Below are 19,080 nucleotides of genomic sequence, written 5' to 3'. Positions count from 1 at the left end.
AGTGTTGTGTGCTTCTTCCAAACAACTCAACTTTGGTTTCATCTGTCCACAGAATATTTTGCCAGTACTGCTGTGGAACATCCAGGTGCTCTTGTGCAAACTGTAAATGTGCAGCAATGTTTTGTTTGGACAGCAGTGGCTTCCTCTGTGGTATCCTCCCATGAAATCCATTCTTGTTTAGTGTTTTACATATTGTAGATTCGCTAACAGGGATGTTAGCATTTGCCAGTGACTTTTGTAAGTCTTTAGCTGACACTCTAGGATTCTTCTTCACCTCATTGAGCAGTCTGCGCTGTGCTCTTGCAGTCATCTTTACAGGACGGCCACTTCTAGGGAGAGTAGCAGCAGTGCTGAACTTTCTCCATTTATAGACAATTTGTCTTACCATGGACTGATGAACAGCAAGGATTTTGGAGATACTTTTATAACCCTTTCCAGCTTTATGCAAGTCAACAATTCTTAATCGTAGGTCTTCTGAGAGCTCTTTTGTGCGAGGCATCATTCACATCAGGCAATGCTTCTTGTGAAAAGCAAACCCAGAACTGGTGTGTGTTTTTTATAGGGCAGGGCAGCTGTAACCAACACCTCCAATCTCATCTCATTGATTTCCACCTGCACTGTGAATGTTTACATGGTGTGTTCAATAAAAACATGGCAACATTTCATTCTTTGTGTGTTCTTAGTTTAAGCAGACTGTGATTGTCTATTGTTGTGACTTAGATGATGATCAGATCACATTTTATGACCAATTTGTGCAGAAATCCATATCATTCCAAAGGGTTCACATACTTTTTCTTGCAACTGTGTATATATATATATATATATATATAAAATCACATATACATGTATATTTACACTGTGTATATATATATAAAAGCATATACATGTATATTTACACTGTGTATATATATATAAAAGCATATACATGTATATTTACACTGTGTATATATATATATATATAAAAGCAGAAATTCCAGATTTAGTGCAGAATTATATGATCGTGTGATTTATAATCCATAACTAGCTAGCGTGAATATTCACTCCTAAATTGGAGTCCCACTTCTAGCGGGATTACACTTAGCTATTAGAGAACTTGTGTCAAATATCGTGGTTATTAAACGTATCTGTGGTACAGAGGCTGTTAGAGCCGCAGCGGCAACTTGTGAGTGTAGCAGTTGCAAGACTTGAATAATTGCAAACAGTAGCAAAAGGCAGAGTATGTATCGTTTCACTTACCCCCCATGTCTGTTGCGGCGTTCACGCCTCTGGCTAACACAACAGGTAATCCATGACAATTATATATATCTTTTTAAATTATTATAAGGGGCTAATACTTTGTCACTTTCTCAGGCTTTGCACACTCTACCGACATGCAAGTGTTTGTTAATAAAACCATTTTTCTTTCTTGCTATATACTACCATTTAATAAGTTCCCATTTCTTTTTTTAAAGTATTTTTTTCAATTTTAAGATTGTTTCTTAGAATTTATGCTGTATATATAATTTTTGACTAACCAGTATTATTATTTAACAACTTAGTCTTGTACCAGTAGGGGTTAAATTAGTATCCCTTCAGTGCATGCAGGTAATTTTGATGACTATTTCTGATTGGTCTATTTTGTATTGTTGCAAGTGATTTAACAGCTGTGTAAGTTACTATCCGAATGCTCTGATGAAGTGCCAGTGAGGCAGGAAACGCATCAGCAGAAGGATCTCTCTGTTTGCTGTGCCAGGTCTGTTTTATGCATTACCAATAAAGTACACGTTTTATTATACCTATATCTCTCCTCTCTCTCCTTCCTACTCTGGAACTGTGAATTTGTTTGGTTACGGGTCCAGGGGAGCCCCAATAGTTCCGGAGCACAGGACAGCGATCAACAGAGACACTTACCTGTTGTGTGATCCAGAGGCGTGAACGCCGCAACAGACATGGGGGGTAAGTGAAACAATACTTACTCTGCCTTTTGCTACTGTTTGCAATTATTTAAGTCTTGCAACTGCTACACTCACAAGTTGCCGCTGCGGCTCTAACAGCCTCTGTACCACAGATACGTTTAATAACCACGATATTTGACACAAGTTCTCTAATAGCTAAGTGTAATCCCGCTAGAAGTGGGACTCCAATTTAGGAGTGAATATTCACGCTAGCTAGTTATGGATTATAAATCACACGATCATATAATACTGCACTAAATCTGGAATTTCTATTTGCATTGCATTTATCTCTGTGTGGACTTTGACAGTGTGAAGTGTAATATACTATTATCCTGTTAGACAACGATCAATTTGTTTGGATATGGCTGCTTTTAATGATAAACAGAGGAGAGAGAGATTGGAACAACTATTAAAAGGCACAGCAACCGTTGAGAATAAAGTTGAATTGGGAACTTTATTTATGAACAAAGAAAAAGTGCACATTAAAGAACTAATATTATGGTGGGACATAGAATTCCTTGAACAATATTTAGAGGAAAAGAAAATTCCCAGGGGCTTACGAATGAAAAAATATCCGGCCTTCCACAAGGAGTATCCAGAATTTATGTCATCTTGGAATCAGTCCCTCACTGACTGCTCGCTGGTACTAATGGAAAAATTGGTAACATTTAAAAAGGAACAAAGAAAGATTATATTAACGGAGCTTGAGAGTCTAGAGGAACAATTAGAGCCACTGAAAAATGATGATAAATTTTTGCACTTTCAGAATCAACTGGATGAGACTTTAGAAAAATTAAGTGTGGATCTTTCCGATCATTAATACAAGAAATATGAAAGAGACACACAAGATTATGATCTAAATATTGTGTATAGTTGGAATACTGAAAGGAGGGCACAGAAAAAGAATAATAAGAATAAACGGAGTTATAAGAATAACAAAAGTAACAAGAAAGTGACATTTTCAAGTTTTGAAAGCACAGCAATGACCAGTGATAATAATTCTGCCTTGGCTTCAACACTGACAACCTCTGGGGCTCTAGCTCCCATCACCTCAACACCGATCAAAGTTAATGAGGATACAGATTCAGCTTTGGGAGCAAGGCCAAAAAAACGGGGTAATTACTGTGGAACACACAAAAGAAAAACACAAAGACAAAGCGGAAGATCACCAGGGGAAAAATCCTGCTGTACCAAGATATCCCAGCCGCAGAACACAGTGGAAGAAAAAGAACATGACAAGCGACAAATAATCAATCTTTCTTCTACTGTATTGGATGAAGATGAGGTTTCTGTCCTCACTAAGGGACTAGGTTTCTCACCAGCAAGAGACTTTAATATTTTCGACACAATCCTAGATATTAATACATTTGTGCGAAAGATAACACTAAATAAGCACTTTAAAAATTTGAATGTGTTAGATCCACCTTGTGACACGCAGAGGGTCAATATTAATCTGAGTGATAATTGCAATTTCAAAGATTTGTGCAATATAGTGTCCCTATGCGAGTTACAATGTAATACTATTGGTATTGGTGTTGATAATAGAGTTAATAAACAGCAATTGATTAAAGAACACAAACCTAGTAACTTCTATCCTGTTCAGGCAAGAAATTATATTATAGAATTGTTTCATTCTATCTTAGAGCAAGATTTATTGTCACTACATGAAAAAGTGAATAGAGCTGACAATGTTGATTCTTACAGGTATAAAAATTTGACGAATAAAGAGGCACAAGCACTGAAACGTCTTAAAAATAACCAAGATATAACAATTGTTGATTCTGATAAGGGTGGTTCAATTGTTGTTTTGAATGTGAATGATTACCTTACAGAGGCCTATAGTCAACTAAGAGACATTGACACTTACAAAAAATTAACATTTAACCCTACAACTAAGTTTCAAAGGGAATTAAAACATTTTTTAGATCAGGGATTAGAAAACTCTATCTTGACAATTAAAACTAGTGAATTTATCTTTGAAGAGAACCCAAGGGTACCTGTTTTTAAATATCTACCTAAGGTACACAAATCCCTAGACACTCCCCCAGGGAGACCAATTTTTTCTGCTATTGGCTCCCTGGGAGAGAGGTTGGGCCAATGGGTTGATGCACAACTACAACCCATTGTGCAAGCACTACCAGGATTTTTTAGGGATACTAAGCATCTTATTAGACTAATTCAAGATGTACAGTGGAGTGAAGGTTATCATTTTGTGACTATAGATGTAGTCTCACTCTACTCCTGTATTCCACATACCTTGGGCATTACAGCGATAAAAAACATGCTTGAAAGATACTCAGGTTATGACGATGAGCTTATAGATTACATCTTATAGGCTATTAATTTTCTATTAAATAGAAATTATTTCATGTTCAATGGTGAGTTTTTTTTACAGCTAAGAGGGACAGCGATGGGGGCGAAATTCGCTCCCTCTTATGCAAACCTGTATCTAGCAAATTTTGAAGTAATGAAAATTTTTGATGCCTCTAATCCTTTTCAGAAGAACATAATAGTGTACACTCGCTACATAGATGATGTTCTTCTGATCTGGGAAGGTGACATGGGACAACTTAATAAGTTCTTAGAGTTTATTAACTATAATGACCAAAATTTGAGGTTTACTTATAGTACATCAGATACCAGTATATCTTACCTTGATGTACTTTTAAAGAGCAGTGACAATGAGATAATCACGGAAGTGTATAGGAAAGAGATCAGTGGCAATACTATACTCAGAGCTGACTCCTCACATCCAGGTCACCTCAAGAAAGGGATACCAAAGGGCCAATACATCAGATTAAGGCGTAACTGCACTAATCTATGTGACTATTGGAAACATGCTGATAGTTTAACAAAATGCTTAGTTGAATGAGGATATGATGTAAATAAATTACAAGAAATATCTACAATGGTGTCCACTTTTGATAGAAAAGATTTATTGAAAGATAAAGGAGTCAATAACACAGGGAAAAATAAGAAAAGAGAAGGCATTAATTTCATCACTAAATACAGCAAGCAGTTCAGTGAAATATGTAATATAATTAAAACTAGACTGCCATTACTTGAGAAAGATTTAGATCTCAAATATATCTCTAAGAATTGTAATTTCATCTCCAGTAGATCAGACACTATTGGAGATAGCATAAGGAAAGACTTTGGACGGAAGATTTGTCCGAAAGATATTCAGCCTAGATCTTAGTTACCTACTAATGTGGGGTTTCACAAATGTGGAGTAAAACCATGCAAATGTTGTGATCATGTCCACCAACACAGGTCTAACATATAAAATAAGGGACAAAATTAACTGCAATTCTACTTTTGTAGTTTATCTTGTAACCTGCATGTTATGCAAATTTCAGTATGTGGGTCTCACCTCTAGGAATCTTAAAGACAGAATCAGAGAACATCTACTGTCCCTAGAGGCTGAGACCCCCAAGAGACCAGTTGCAAAACATTTCTTCCAACATGATAATCGTTTAAGGCACTTTAAGTTCCAAGGTATAGAACAGGTCAATTTGGGTGCTAGAAGAGGTGATAGATATCAGGCTCTCAGTAAAAGAGAGATATTTTGGATTTATACATTAAGGACTGGTTCTCCTTGTGGAATAAACAAGATCAGTGATGTGAAACTTTTCATTGACAAATAGAGTATTATGTCTCCAATGGAAATATGTTTAATTGTTGGGGATACCATCTTATTCTATTTATATATTTTCTCATTCTGATGTAAGATAATTTTATTTACACATACAAAATGATTAAGGGTGTCTTGATATTGATATGAATATTTTATTTGCAGTTCATTTTCCATCTAATAGTCTTTACGTATGTGTGAATAAGTTCGGATTTTATCTTTACCATTGTATATCATTATTGTCCTGGGATACATTTTATGTTCATTGAAACATTTATAAATTTAATGCATAGATACGGTACTCTGTGCTAGGTTGGCTTTCTTTATTGTATATCACGCTACAATTGTGATTATGCTCTTATTGGCATGTTTGCAGACACTTTATTATGGTTAGCATTTAACTTTTATACATACTATTTGGTCTGCAATCCATGACAATTATATATATTTTTTGAAATTATTATAAGGGGCTAATACTTTGTCACTCATAGCGTGAAGTAAGGCTTTGCACACTCTACCGACATGTAAGTGTTTGTTAATAAAACCATTTTTCTTTGTTGCTATATACTACCATTTAATAAGTTCCCATTTCTGTTTTTAAAGTATTTTTTTCAATTTTAAGATTGTTTCTTAGAATTTATGCTGTATATATATTTTTTGACTAACCAGTATTATTATTTAACAACTTAGTCTTGTACCAGTAGGGGTTAAATTAGTATCCCTTCAGTGCATGCAGGTAATTTTGATGACTATTTCTGATTGGTCTATTTTGTATTGTTGCAAGTGATTTAACAGCTGTGTAAGTTACTATCCGAATGCTCTGATGAAGTGCCAGTGAGGCAGGAAACGCGTCAGCAGAAGGATCTCTCTGTTTGCTGTGCCAGGTCTGTTTTATGTATTACCAATAAAGTACACGTTTTATTATACCTATATCTCTCCTCTCTCTCCTTCCTACTCTGGAACTGTGAATTTGTTTGGAATTTATACATAAAAGCATATAGATGTGTATTTACACTGTGTATATATATAAAAGCATATACATCTGTATTTACACTGTGTATATATATATAAGCATATACATGTGTATTCACACTGTGTATAAATATATATATATAAAAGCATATACATGTATATTTACACTGTGTATATATATATATATATATATATATATATATATAAAAGCCTATAGATGTATATTTACAGGGAAGAGAAAGTTCCCATAGACCACAATGTAAAGGCACTTTTCAGCGCTGTCTTTTTTAACACTGCACAGCCGGCAACTTTAGCCCCCAAAAACTGCAGTTATTTTTGTTTTGTTTTTAATAAATGCTATTTTTTTATTAAAGAAAAGTAACAATTATATTTAGGGGCATTTGCAGGACATTTAGAAAATTAACCAGAGATCTTTTCTCTTGTTAATTTAATAAGCACTAATTGCTACCATGAGCTCATGGTAGAAAACATCAGCCACTTGTAATGGCTGATAACTTATTGCGCACCCGCAAATGGGCACATTTCAACATTTTTAGGTGTGCGATAAATTAGCGCTCCACTTGTAATCTAGCCCATTGTGTCTCATGAAATAAAATCAGTTTCCCCTCAGTAATTCCTCTGGTATATAACATGTACAATGCTTAGCATCTATTGCTATAAGAAAAGGTTTATCCACATGATGTGCACATTAAATATATCTCCCAGATGTCAATCATTTGAGATTGATGTTCTTGTTTATATAAATCTCTAACACTCTATTCATATAAAGACTCCTTTATTCTGTAAATGTAATTATTTCCTCCCCTGTGTAAAACAAACGTACAAATCATAACACTGGCATATTAATAAACAACACTGGGGGTGCTTTGGTGTTGAATGGCTGTGTAAACTGGTCAGTATGAGGACAGATCTGTATATTCCTGTTTGTTGTTTGGATTCTATCACATTTATATGAGAGACGCTGAGGCGCACATATATAGAGGAACAAAGGACAGCAGGAGAACACTTCCAATCTGGCGCTTTTATAACTGGGATTAGAAAGTATTATTTACAATAAGATCCCTTTTGATGCTTCTATTTAGAGAGTTTGTCCTCTTTAGGATAATTGTAAAAAGGTTGTACACTGTGTATATAAAGTTTATTTGTGTGTAAATATTTGGTGTTTTGTGATACCTGATTTCAATAAAAAACTTTTTTTTTCACTTTCTAAATATATGAAAGGTTTCTTCCCTTGTGAATCCTTTCATGTTTTCTCAGATTACTCTTATGTGTACAACATTTTCCACACTCTGTACATGTGAAAGGCTTTTCCCCTGTGTGAATCCTTTCATGACTTTTCAGATGACTCTTTTGTGTAAAACATTTCCCACACTCTGTGCATTTGAAAGGTTTCTCCCCTGTGTGACTCCTTTCATGAGTTTTTAGATCATTTATTTGTGTAAAACCTTTTCCACACTCTGTACATGTGAAAGGCTTTTCTCCTGTGTGACTCCTTTCATGAGTTTTCAGACTATTTATTTGTGTAAAACCTTTTCCACACTCTGTACATTTGAAAGGCTTTTCTCCTGTGTGAATCCTTTCATGAGTTTTCAGACTATTTATTTGTGTAAAACCTTTTCCACACTCTGTACATTTGAAAGGCTTTTCTCCTGTGTGACTCCTTTCATGAGTTTTCAGATTACCCTTATGTGTAAAACCTTTTCCACACTCTGTACATGTGAAAGGCTTTTTTCCTGTGTGACTCCTTTCATGAGTTTTCAGATTATTTTTATATGTAAAACTTTTTCCACACTCTGTACATGTGAAAGGTTTTTCTCCTGTGTGAATCCTTTCATGACTTTTCAGATCACTCTTTTGTGTAAAACTTTTTCCACACTCTGTACATGTGAAAGGCTTTTCCCCTGTGTGGGTCTTTTCATGAGTTATGAGATTTCCCTTGGATGTGAAACATCTCCCACACTCATTACAAGTAAAAGGTTTCTCTCCTGTGTGGGTCTTTTTGTGATACTTAAGGTTTCCTTTAGATGTGAAACATCTCCCACATTCTGTACACAGGTGAGGTTTCACAGCTGTGTGAAGTGTGTGGTGTTCAAGGAGATGCAAATTACATGTGAAGCTTTTCTCACATTCTGTACATTTGAAAGGTTTCTTATTTGTATGAATCATTTGGCTAGACTTAAGACTTTCCCCTTCTTTTAAATGTTTTGAAAGCTCAGTAAATGTGTGTGGTTTATCGTCTGGGATAATCATTTCACTAGATAAGTCATAAATGTTGTCCTCTTGTTTGATGACTAAATTACTCTCTGTACATAATGATTGCTGCCCAGTTCCTGCTAGTTCTCCATCTCCTTTAAATATCTGCTGTGATTTCCCCAATGTTTGTGAATAGTCATTAGTGTCTAAGACTTTTGGAGTTTGCGGTATCATTCTGATGCTTCCTGTAGTGAAGGATGGGTATGAACTATTCAAGTGATTGTCTACATAAAAAGAAAAGGAATAAAGAAAATAAAGAAAGTTTATTCTTTAAAATGGAATCCATCGTCTTACACAAATCATATTATTTATTTACACTCCATAAAATGGCTTCTATTTTGTGTTTATTTTTAAATTGATTAACCTGTAAATCACAAATTTAAACAAAGAAAGACAAATAATGTAAATATTTCTACTTCATAATAAACTAAACCACTGATTACTGATGAAAACAATTTATAGCACACCATTAAATAAGGTGCAGGTGGATAATGTTCTCAGCCAGGGAACAAGTACATCTGTATTCTGGGCAAGATAGGTAACATCTACCATCCTTATTTAACATTGCACAAGCAAATGCACATACAGCCCTGCCAGGCTCATGCTCAACCAGTAGGGTGAGAATATGATATCTTAATTATCACAGACTAATAATTAGTGTGAGATGTTTTAAAGGCTAAAGGAGCAGTGATCTTATGATACTTCTTAGCTTGCGGTTGCAGTTGTTTAATTTATATAATCAGCCAAAAATGTATTAGTTTAATAAGACTCACTGTGAAATTAAGCACACAAATCAGTGGCAGTTCTGGGGTGGGGAACACTTACTGGTGGCGTACTGGGTGTTCCATATATGGGAACAAGGTAGGTGTAAGTGTAGTTATGGGTGTTCCATGAGTTGGGTCAGGGCAGGGGAAGGTAGAGTTGCAGGTGATCTGAGAGCCGGTGTTGACACAAATGTTCTTAAAAGATGCAGATATAAATATAATAGTTTATATTTGTTTAATGAGTGATTTATTCTATTTCCCAGCAATTAAAGTCAGCATAATATCTATTTTACGCACCTAACACATATGAGTTCATGCTGATAACAGGCTCCAATGTCTGTGCTCAGGAAGAAGGTTCCCTTATTCACTCCAGTTACATCAATACCTGATATCTCTCAGTGCTCTGACTGTGTCTGTAAAAAGTATATTAAATGGTTTAGACAGATAATAATAAATAATTAACTGTACGTATGGTATAATTAAAGGCACACATAACAATTCATGTGATACAGATCAGCTGATTAGGTTATTACATATGTGCTATTGATTCAGCACAAGCATTTAGTACAGTTAGCTCTGTGGGTGTTACAGTTGCACCTTAAAGGGACAGTCAAGTATAAATTAAACTTTCATTATTCAGATAGGACTTTTAATTTTAATCAACTTTCCAATTTACTTTTATCATTAAATTTGCTTTTTTCTCTTGGTATTCTTAGTTAAAAATAAACATAGGTAGGGTCATACGCTAATTTCTAAGCCTTTGAGGGCTGCCTCTTATCACAGGCTTTTTAAATCTCTTTTCAACACAAAGAGACAGAAAGTACATGTGGGCCGTATAGATAACACTGTGTTCAGGCACAGGGGGTTATTTAAGATTTAGCACAAAACAATGCTAAATTTAAGACAATAGATAATAAACAGTCACAGTCATGTGATCAGGGGGCTGGAAGAAGGTTCCTAGATACAAGGTAATCACAGAGGTAAAAAGTACATTAACATAACTGTGCTGGTTATGCAAAACTGGAAAATGGGTATTAAAGGGATTATCTATCTTTTAAAACAATAACAATTCTATGGTAGGCTGTCCCTTTAAATATTAATCTTTCCAGAACTTTACAATATAAGCTCAGGACAATCTATTTATGAGTGGGACAAATCACAACCTTACAAATATATTATAATCATTTTTTCCATTATTTATATAAAAGAGCAGCACTTACACAAATGTTAAATAAGAGTTGTTTATATGTAATTTAAATCTAATATTACAGTATTGATATTGTAGTTTCTACAGATCCTCACTGTCAGACATTTTGTATTTACTAAAAATAAAATGTGTAACAAAAACCACACACAAATAGTGATAATAATACAGACCAATATGTAGTACCGACCAATATGTAGTAATATATCCAACGTGAAAAGAGTCTTTAATGGAGACAGTACCACAAATACAAATAGTGATAATAATACAGACCAATATGTAGTACCGACCAATATGTAGTAATATATCCAACGTGACAAGAGTCTTTAATGGAGACCGTACCACAAATACAAATAGTGATAATAATACCGACCAATATGTAGTACTGACCAATATGTAGTAATATATCCAACGTGAAAAGAGTCTTTAATGGAGACAGTAGCACAAATACAAATAGTGATAATAATACAGACCAATATGTAGTACCGACCAATATGTAGTAATATATCCAACGTGAAAAGAGTCTTTAATGGAGACAGTAGAACAAATACAAATAGTGATAATAATACAGACCAATATGTAGTACCGACCAATATGTAGTAATATATCCAACGTGAAAAGAGTCTTTAATGGAGACAGTACCACAAATACAAATAGTGATAATAATACCGACCAATATGTAGTAATATATCCAACGTGAAAAGAGTCTTTAATGGAGACAGTAGCACAAATACAAATAGTGATAATAATACAGACCAATATGTAGTACCGACCAATATGTAGTAATATATCCAACGTGAAAAGAGTCTTTAATGGAGACAATACCACAAATACAAATAGTCCATACGATGTTCCTCAGAAGGAAGAGAAAGAAACACATAGCATAATACTGTGTAATCTTCACTCCCCAGATGTAAGGCAGACCTAGAATACTCACATTAGTTAGAGCTTCAACAGCTCAAGATAATCAGGTTTATTGTGCAGACCCCAGGCAGACTGGATACAGACACAGACAAATGCTTAAAGGGACACTGAACCCAAAAATTTTCTTTCGTGATTCAGATAGAGCATGACATTTTAAGCAACTTTCTAATTTACTCCTATTATCAAATTTTCTTCATTCTCTTGGTATCTTTATTTGAAATGCAAGAATGTAAGTTTAGATGCCGGACCATTTTTGGTGAACAACCAGAGTTGTTCTTGCTGATTGGTGGATAAATTCATCCACCAATAAAAAATTGCTGTCCAGAGCTTTGAACCAAAAAAAACGCTTAGATGCCTGTTTTTCAAATAAAGATAGCAAGAGAATGAAGAAAAATTGATAATAGGAGTAAATTAGAAAGTTGCTTAACATTTCATTATCTATCTGAATCACAAAAGAAAAAAATTTGGGTTCAGTGTCCCTTTAAAGCAAATGAACAATTTATTAATAACAAAAGCTAAAGTTCTTGTAGATCACTAAGGGTAACAGGTACAAACATACACAGATACTATGCATGTGATAGTCCGTTGTTACAGACCGCATGAAGGTGCACACTGTATCTGTAGTCTTTCTGTACCGGATAGGTACCCCTCCTTTTGACCAATTTGTACAATGCTTAAAAGTCTCTACATTTTGTATTTTTCATGTGTTCCACCCCCAGTCCTTTAAATTCTCTTGGTCAGTAGTGAGTTGTCTTAAATCACACTGCAAGGGGGGGAAGGGGGATTCGGAGAGACAGGATCTAAAATGATAACTTTTAATTGTTTTCTAGGACAGAGATAAGAAAAGGAAGCCTTTGTGTTTACATAGATTGATAACATAATGAGATATGATCTCTCATCAAGTTCGGCCCATTTAAAATGTTCATAAAGTATATAATAACAAAATCAACAGATGCAAACTAACAATACAATTAGTGATGCACCGAAATGGAAATTCTGGACCGAAACCGAACCCGAAAATCCGGGATGCACATGGCGAAAAACTGAAAATTTATTTTTTCAAATATTTTTTTTTGCATAATTAGACTATTTAATGAAAAGCCCACACTTTTATTGAAAGTAACACACTAAAATTTGACAAAAATATCTTAAAAACATAATTTATGTAAGAACTTACCTGATAAATTCATTTCTTTCATGAGCTAGTGACGTATGGGATATACAATCCTACCAGGAGGGGCAAAGTTTCCCAAACCAAAAAATGCCTACAAATACACCCCCTCACCACACCCACAATTCAGTTTAACAAATAGCCAAGTAGTGGGGTGAAAAAGAAAGGAGTAAAAAGCATCAACAAAGGAATTTGGAAATAATTGTGCTTTATACAAAAAAATCATAACCACCATAAAAAGGGTGGGCCTCATGGACTCTTGCCAATATGAAAGAAATGAATTTATCAGGTAAGTTCTTACATAAATTATCTTTTCTTTCATGTAATTGACAAGTGTCCATGAGCTAGTGACATATGGGATAGCAATACCCAAGATGTGGAACTCCACGCAAGAGTCACTAGAGAGGGAGGGATAAAAATAAAAACAGCCATTTTTGCATAAAAAATTAATCCACAAACCAAAATATAAGTTTATTCTCATGAATGAAAGGAAAAAACTTAAAACAAAAGCAGAAGAATCAAACTGAAACAGCTGCCTGAAGAACTTTTCTACCAAAAAATGTTTCCGAAGAAGCGAATACATCAAAACAGTAGAATTTAGTAAATGTATGCAAAGAAGACCAAGTTGCTGCTTTGCAAATCTGATCAACTGAAGCTTCATTCTTAAAAGCCCACAAAGTGGAGACTGATCTAGTAGAATGAGTAATTCTCTGAGGTGGGGTTTGACCCGACTCCAAATAAGCATGATGAATCAAAAGCTTTAACCACAATGCCAAGGAAATGGCAGAAGCCTTCTGACCTTTCCTAGAACCAGAAAAGATAACAAATAAATTAGAAGTCTTCCTGAAAACTTTAGTAGCTTCAATAAAATATTTCAAAGCTCTTACCACATCCAAAGAATGTAAGGATCTCTCCAAAGAATTCTTAGGACACAAGGAAGGGACAACAATTTCTCTATTAATGTTGTTAGAATTCACAACCTTAGGTAAGAATTGAAATGAAGTCAGCAAAACCGCCTTATCCTGATGAAAAATCAGAAAAGGAGAATCACAAGAAAAAGCAGATAATTCAGAAACTCTTCTAGCAGAAGAGATGGCCAAAAGGAACAACACTTTCCAAGAAAGTAGTTTAATGTCCAAAGAATGCATAGGCTCAAATGGAGGAGCCTGTAAAGTTTTCAAAACCAAATTAAGACTCCAAGGAGGAGAGATTGATTTAATGACAGGCTTAATACGAACCAAAGCCTGTACAAAACAGTGAATATCAGGAAGTTTAGCAATTTCTCTGTGAAATAAAACAGAAAGAGCAGAGATTTGTCCCTTCAAGGAACTTGCAGACAAACCCTTATCCAAACCATCCTGAAGAACACCATGAAATATGTCTTCCAAACTCAATAACAAATCTTTCTAGAAACAGATTTACGAGCCTGTAACATAGTATTTGTTACGGCACCCCCCAGGCATAAAAAGGGGTTAAACTGCCGTTTAGTAGATCTTCCCTTTCAGAGACACAGGCAGCTACCGCAGAACACCAAACTCTCGAACCAGAACTTCACGAATAGCTGCTAGCAGCTGAACAGGAAAAGCACCCCAGCAGCTTACACTCCTGGCAATCAGTCTCTAACAGCATACAGTGAATCCCCCCAAGAACGAGACAAAGCTCTGTGTTGAGCGTCAAGCAGTGAACAGGAAAATCACACAGGAACACAATCAGTTTACCCAGACAGACTCCTGAGACACAATCAGATTAGAAACATAAATAAAATACATCTTATTACAGAGTCTCAATTGCTCCCACAAGGGGCACTCACACCCTGTACCCATCCTGTATTTATGGACATAACAAAAAGCCCTTAATCCAGCACACAACGGCCCACTGCATGCCACTCCAGAGCTCCACTCCAAACTCTGAACAAATAATCAAAAAATCCAAGCAGAGGAGCAGCAAACAAAGTATTTATTGTTTAACACAACAACAAATGCAGCAACGTTTCGGTATTGCTACCTTAGTCAAGCTAAAATGCATTATGACATAGATTCTATTTATACCCATCCACCACAAGGTGGTGCTCAAGATACAAATCCATATTAACCCTTAATCTACCACAATACAGTTACCTTATAACCTAAGTTTAACACTTATCAATTTAACAATGTATTAATAATAAAATCAAAAAAATGCTCCAAAATACAGATATATATATAAAAACATGTCACTTATAAGAATACAGACATATCTAAATCTCTATTTAAACCTTTAGGTTCCATTGTATCTAATTTCCATATCCAAAAACATTCTCTTTGTTTTAATAAGCGTTCCCTATTACCTAACCTACATGGCAATGATACTTTTTCAATTATTTGGAACCTCAATTGTCCTATTGAATGTCCCTTTTCCACAAAATGGTGCGCTACAGGCGCTTTGATGTTTTTCGTTCAAATGTTACTTTTATGCTCTATTATCCTGTCCTTAATGATCCTGGTCGTTTCACCAATGTAACTCCTCCCACAGGGACATTTAATTAAATAGATTACAAAGGTTGACTTACATGTGTGATAACCTCTAATTTTAAATGTCTTCCCTGTGGCTGGATGGTGAAAATCAGGCCCTTTGATCATGTTATTACAACATGAACAGTTTAAACATGGATAACATCCCTCAGTCTTACAGGAAATATATTGTTGTTTTATTTTGATATTAGAGCCTACATCAGCATGTACCAACTGTTGTTTAAGGTTTAAGCCTTGCTTGTAGGCAGGCATAGGGAAATTACCAAATTCTTTAATTTCGGGATTACATACTGTCAAAACAGACCAATGCTTTTTAATAATGCGTTGGATTTGGGCCGATTGTGAATTAAATTCTGACACAAAAATTAAACAATCATCTTTTTTATTTTCCTTTTTCTTTGGACTCAACAAAGTCCCTCTTGGAACTGATAAAGCATATTTAATTTCTGTGTCAATTAATTCAGAGGGATAACCCCTCTTAAGAAATCTAGATTTCATTTCTTTAAATCTTAATTCTAATAAATCGTCATCAGTGACAATTCTGCGTACTCTTAAAAATTGGCTACGGGGAAGGGCCTTTAAAAGAGATATGGGATGAGCACTATCAAAGTGAAGAAGACTATTCCTGTCTGTATCTTTTCTGAACAGATCAATCTTTAATTCTTTACCCTTTTATGTTATGCTAACATTTTTATGAATGTTTTTGAAGAGAAATTTGTTTTCACCAATCCTGGGTTTCATCGGTATGGCGCCTGTTGGTGGCGCTATTTCGATGACATCTTTGGTATTTGGTGGGGCGACGTTGGATCCCTAGTTGCATTTGTAACTGAGCTTAATGGGGCCGTGGGTAAGATCAAATTTAAATTAACATGGAGTGAAAGTAACATCACGTTTCTAGATACTAAAGTTATGAAAAAGGGTAAAGAATTAAAGATTGATCTGTTCAGAAAAGATACAGACAGGAATAGTCTTCTTCACTTTGATAGTGCTCACCCCATATCTCTTTTAAAGGCCCTTCCCCGTAGCCAATTTTTAAGAGTACGCAGAATTGTCACTGATGACGATTTATTAGAATTAAGATTTAAAGAATTGAAATCTAGATTTCTTAAGAGGGGTTATCCCTCTGAATTAATTGACACAGAAATTAAATATGCTTTATCAGTTCCAAGAGGGACTTTGTTGAGTCCAAAGAAAAAGGAAAATAAAAAAGATGATTGTTTAATTTTTGTGTCAGAATTTAATTCACAATCGGCCCAAATCCAACGCATTATTAAAAAGCATTGGTCTGTTTTGACAGAATGTAATCCCGAAATTAAAGAATTTGGTAATTTCCCTATGCCTGCCTACAAGCAAGGCTTAAACCTTAAACAACAGTTGGTACATGCTGATGTATGCTCTAATATCGAAATAAAACAACAATATATTTCTTGTAAGACTGAGGGATGTTATCCATGTTTAAACTGTTCATGTTGTAATAACATGATCAAAGGGCCTGATTTTCACCATCCAGCCACAGGGAAGACATTTAAAATTAGAGGTTATCACACATGTAAGTCAACCTTTGTAATCTATTTAATTAAATGCCCCTGTGGGAGGAGTTACATTGGTGAAACGACCAGGATCATTAAGGACAGGATAATAGAGCATAAAAGTAACATTCGAACGAAAAACATCAAAGCGCCTGTAGCGCACCATTTTGTGGAAAAGGGACATTCAATAGGACAATTGAGGTTCCAAATAATTGAAAAAGTATCATTGCCACGTAGGTTTGGTAATAGGGAACGCTTATTAAAACAAAGAGAATGTTTTTGGATATGGAAATTAGATACAATGGAACCTAAAGGTTTAAATAGAGATTTAGATATGTCTGTATTCTTATAAGTGTTTCAACATGGGGCCATAGTCTAAAGGCAGCAGGTAAGCAACCAGGCTCCTCCAATGCACAGTGGCGAGATTGGTCTTGTCACATCTCTCCCCTTTTCCAAACAGACTAACAGGGTATCTGACCTCCTGCCGGTCAGTGCCCTGGTTAAACCAGCAACCCTCCAATAAAACACAATTAGTAGTACAGCCCAGCCACAATAAATGGTTACTTCACCGGAGTACGGGGAAAACTTGTCCATGTCCAGGTGCCTCACCACAGCTGTGTGGGGGACTGGTATGCTGAATTGGTGGGTTGCGAGGTGGGCAGAGACCAGCTGTACTTTGCCCGGGTACCAGCACTACCACAGAAGTAGCCTGGTGGGAGCCTGGTTGCTGGAGTGGGAGACAGACTGTCTCCCCTTTGGATACATAGCTGTGCTGCTGGAGGGGGAGACCGATCATCTCCCCTTTGGCTAAACAGCCCTGTTGCTGGGGTACAGGACTGACTGTCCCTACCCCCTGTGCTGTAAGTGCAGAGACCAGGGTCCCATCTGCATGGTTGTGGGGCTTTCCAGCCACTGGTGAATGGAGACTGGGCTCCCAATTTCCTGCATATCACTCTACTGATGGGGGGCAGAACCGACTGTCTTTGCCCCCTGTAACTCAGCCTGCCGCTGGGGAATGGAGACTGGGCTTCCAATTCCCTGCGTATCCCTCTGCTGCTGGGGGACAGGACCAACTGTCTCTGCCCCCTGTAACTCAGCCTGCCGCTGGGGAATGGAGACTGGGCTCCCAATTCCCTGCATATCCCTCTGCTACTGGGGGACAGGACCAACTGTCTCTGCCCCCTGTAACTCAGCCTGCCGCTGGGGAATGGAGACTGGGCTCCCAATTCCCTGCAGGACCGGTGGAGAGACCTCAGTCCTATCTCCACTGGCCACCTGGGGTCCTTCCCAGTAAATATCCACAATATCTTCCCAGCTGAATGGGTCTGGATCTGGGTCTGTTACCTTGCTGTCCTGCTGAGCCTTCCCAATGGAGTGGATGAGATCTCAGTAGTCCTGCTCCAGTTCCCACTCCAGGGTTGCTAGGTGAGCCAGGTCTTGCTCTAGCTCATGGGGGTCATCCCAGTCATGCCTAGCCTCCCTCACGTGGAAAATGTCCTGAAGTCTGGTCTGCGCAGGGCTCCCAAAGTCAGGCTCTGCTAAGGACTCCCATAACAAGCCAGGACCATCAAACTCCTCTCCCTCTGTTTTGTCATGCTCGGCTGTCCAGGGTATATACTGTGCCATATACCACCAGAGCGCCTGGTAGGCATCCTCCAGCCATAGCTCCTGCCATACCCGGTGCTCTAGTTCCTTCACCCATTCCTCCAGGGGCTGCTCTCCCAGGAAGGGCATCCGCAGGGCCACTTGCTTCTGCAACCGCTGCTCTTCACTGGGGAGACTCTCACCCTGCTGGTATTGTACATTATCCAGGGCCTGGTACCAGATGCCTTTCCTTAATGCATCCCGGCCATCCAGGTCCTCCTCTTCGTATAACACTGCTGGTTACATTCTGTTGCTTTTAGGGTCACTGTACTAGGACATGTGTTGCCCCCAACTTGTAAATCCATGGAATGGTATCTCCTGTAGCTGTCCTTCTGGCTGTGGGAACGACTCACCGCTGCCACCAATTGTTATGGCATCCCCCAGGCATAAAAGGGGTTAAAAGGGGTTCCCTTTCAGAGACACAGGCAGCTACCGCAGAACACCAAACTCCCGAACTGGAACCTCACGAATAGCTGCTAGCAGCTGAACAGGAAAAGCACCCCAGCGGCTTACACTCCTG

General features: G+C 36.9%; 1 protein-coding gene across 1 annotated transcript in view; it reads right to left on the bottom strand.

The window, feature by feature from the left end:
* Window positions 1-9,992, bottom strand: part of LOC128661275 (zinc finger protein 585B-like) — a 129,719-nt gene extending 119,727 nt beyond the window's left edge. Inside the window, exons 1-2 of the mRNA XM_053715549.1 lie at window positions 9,876-9,992; window positions 7,795-9,038 (exon numbers count right to left, since the gene is read on the bottom strand). Coding sequence (XP_053571524.1) covers window positions 7,795-9,038; window positions 9,876-9,894 — 1,263 coding nt within the window. The 5' untranslated portion in view covers window positions 9,895-9,992. The remainder of the gene's footprint in view (window positions 1-7,794; window positions 9,039-9,875) is intronic.
* Window positions 9,993-19,080: the final 9,088 nt, after the last annotated feature.

This window comes from Bombina bombina, chromosome 5 (genome assembly GCF_027579735.1).
Source record: "Bombina bombina isolate aBomBom1 chromosome 5, aBomBom1.pri, whole genome shotgun sequence".
Classification (NCBI taxonomy): domain Eukaryota; kingdom Metazoa; phylum Chordata; class Amphibia; order Anura; family Bombinatoridae; genus Bombina; species Bombina bombina.
Note: the sequence above shows the minus strand (reverse complement) of the source record. Positions and strands in the feature narration are given on the sequence as shown.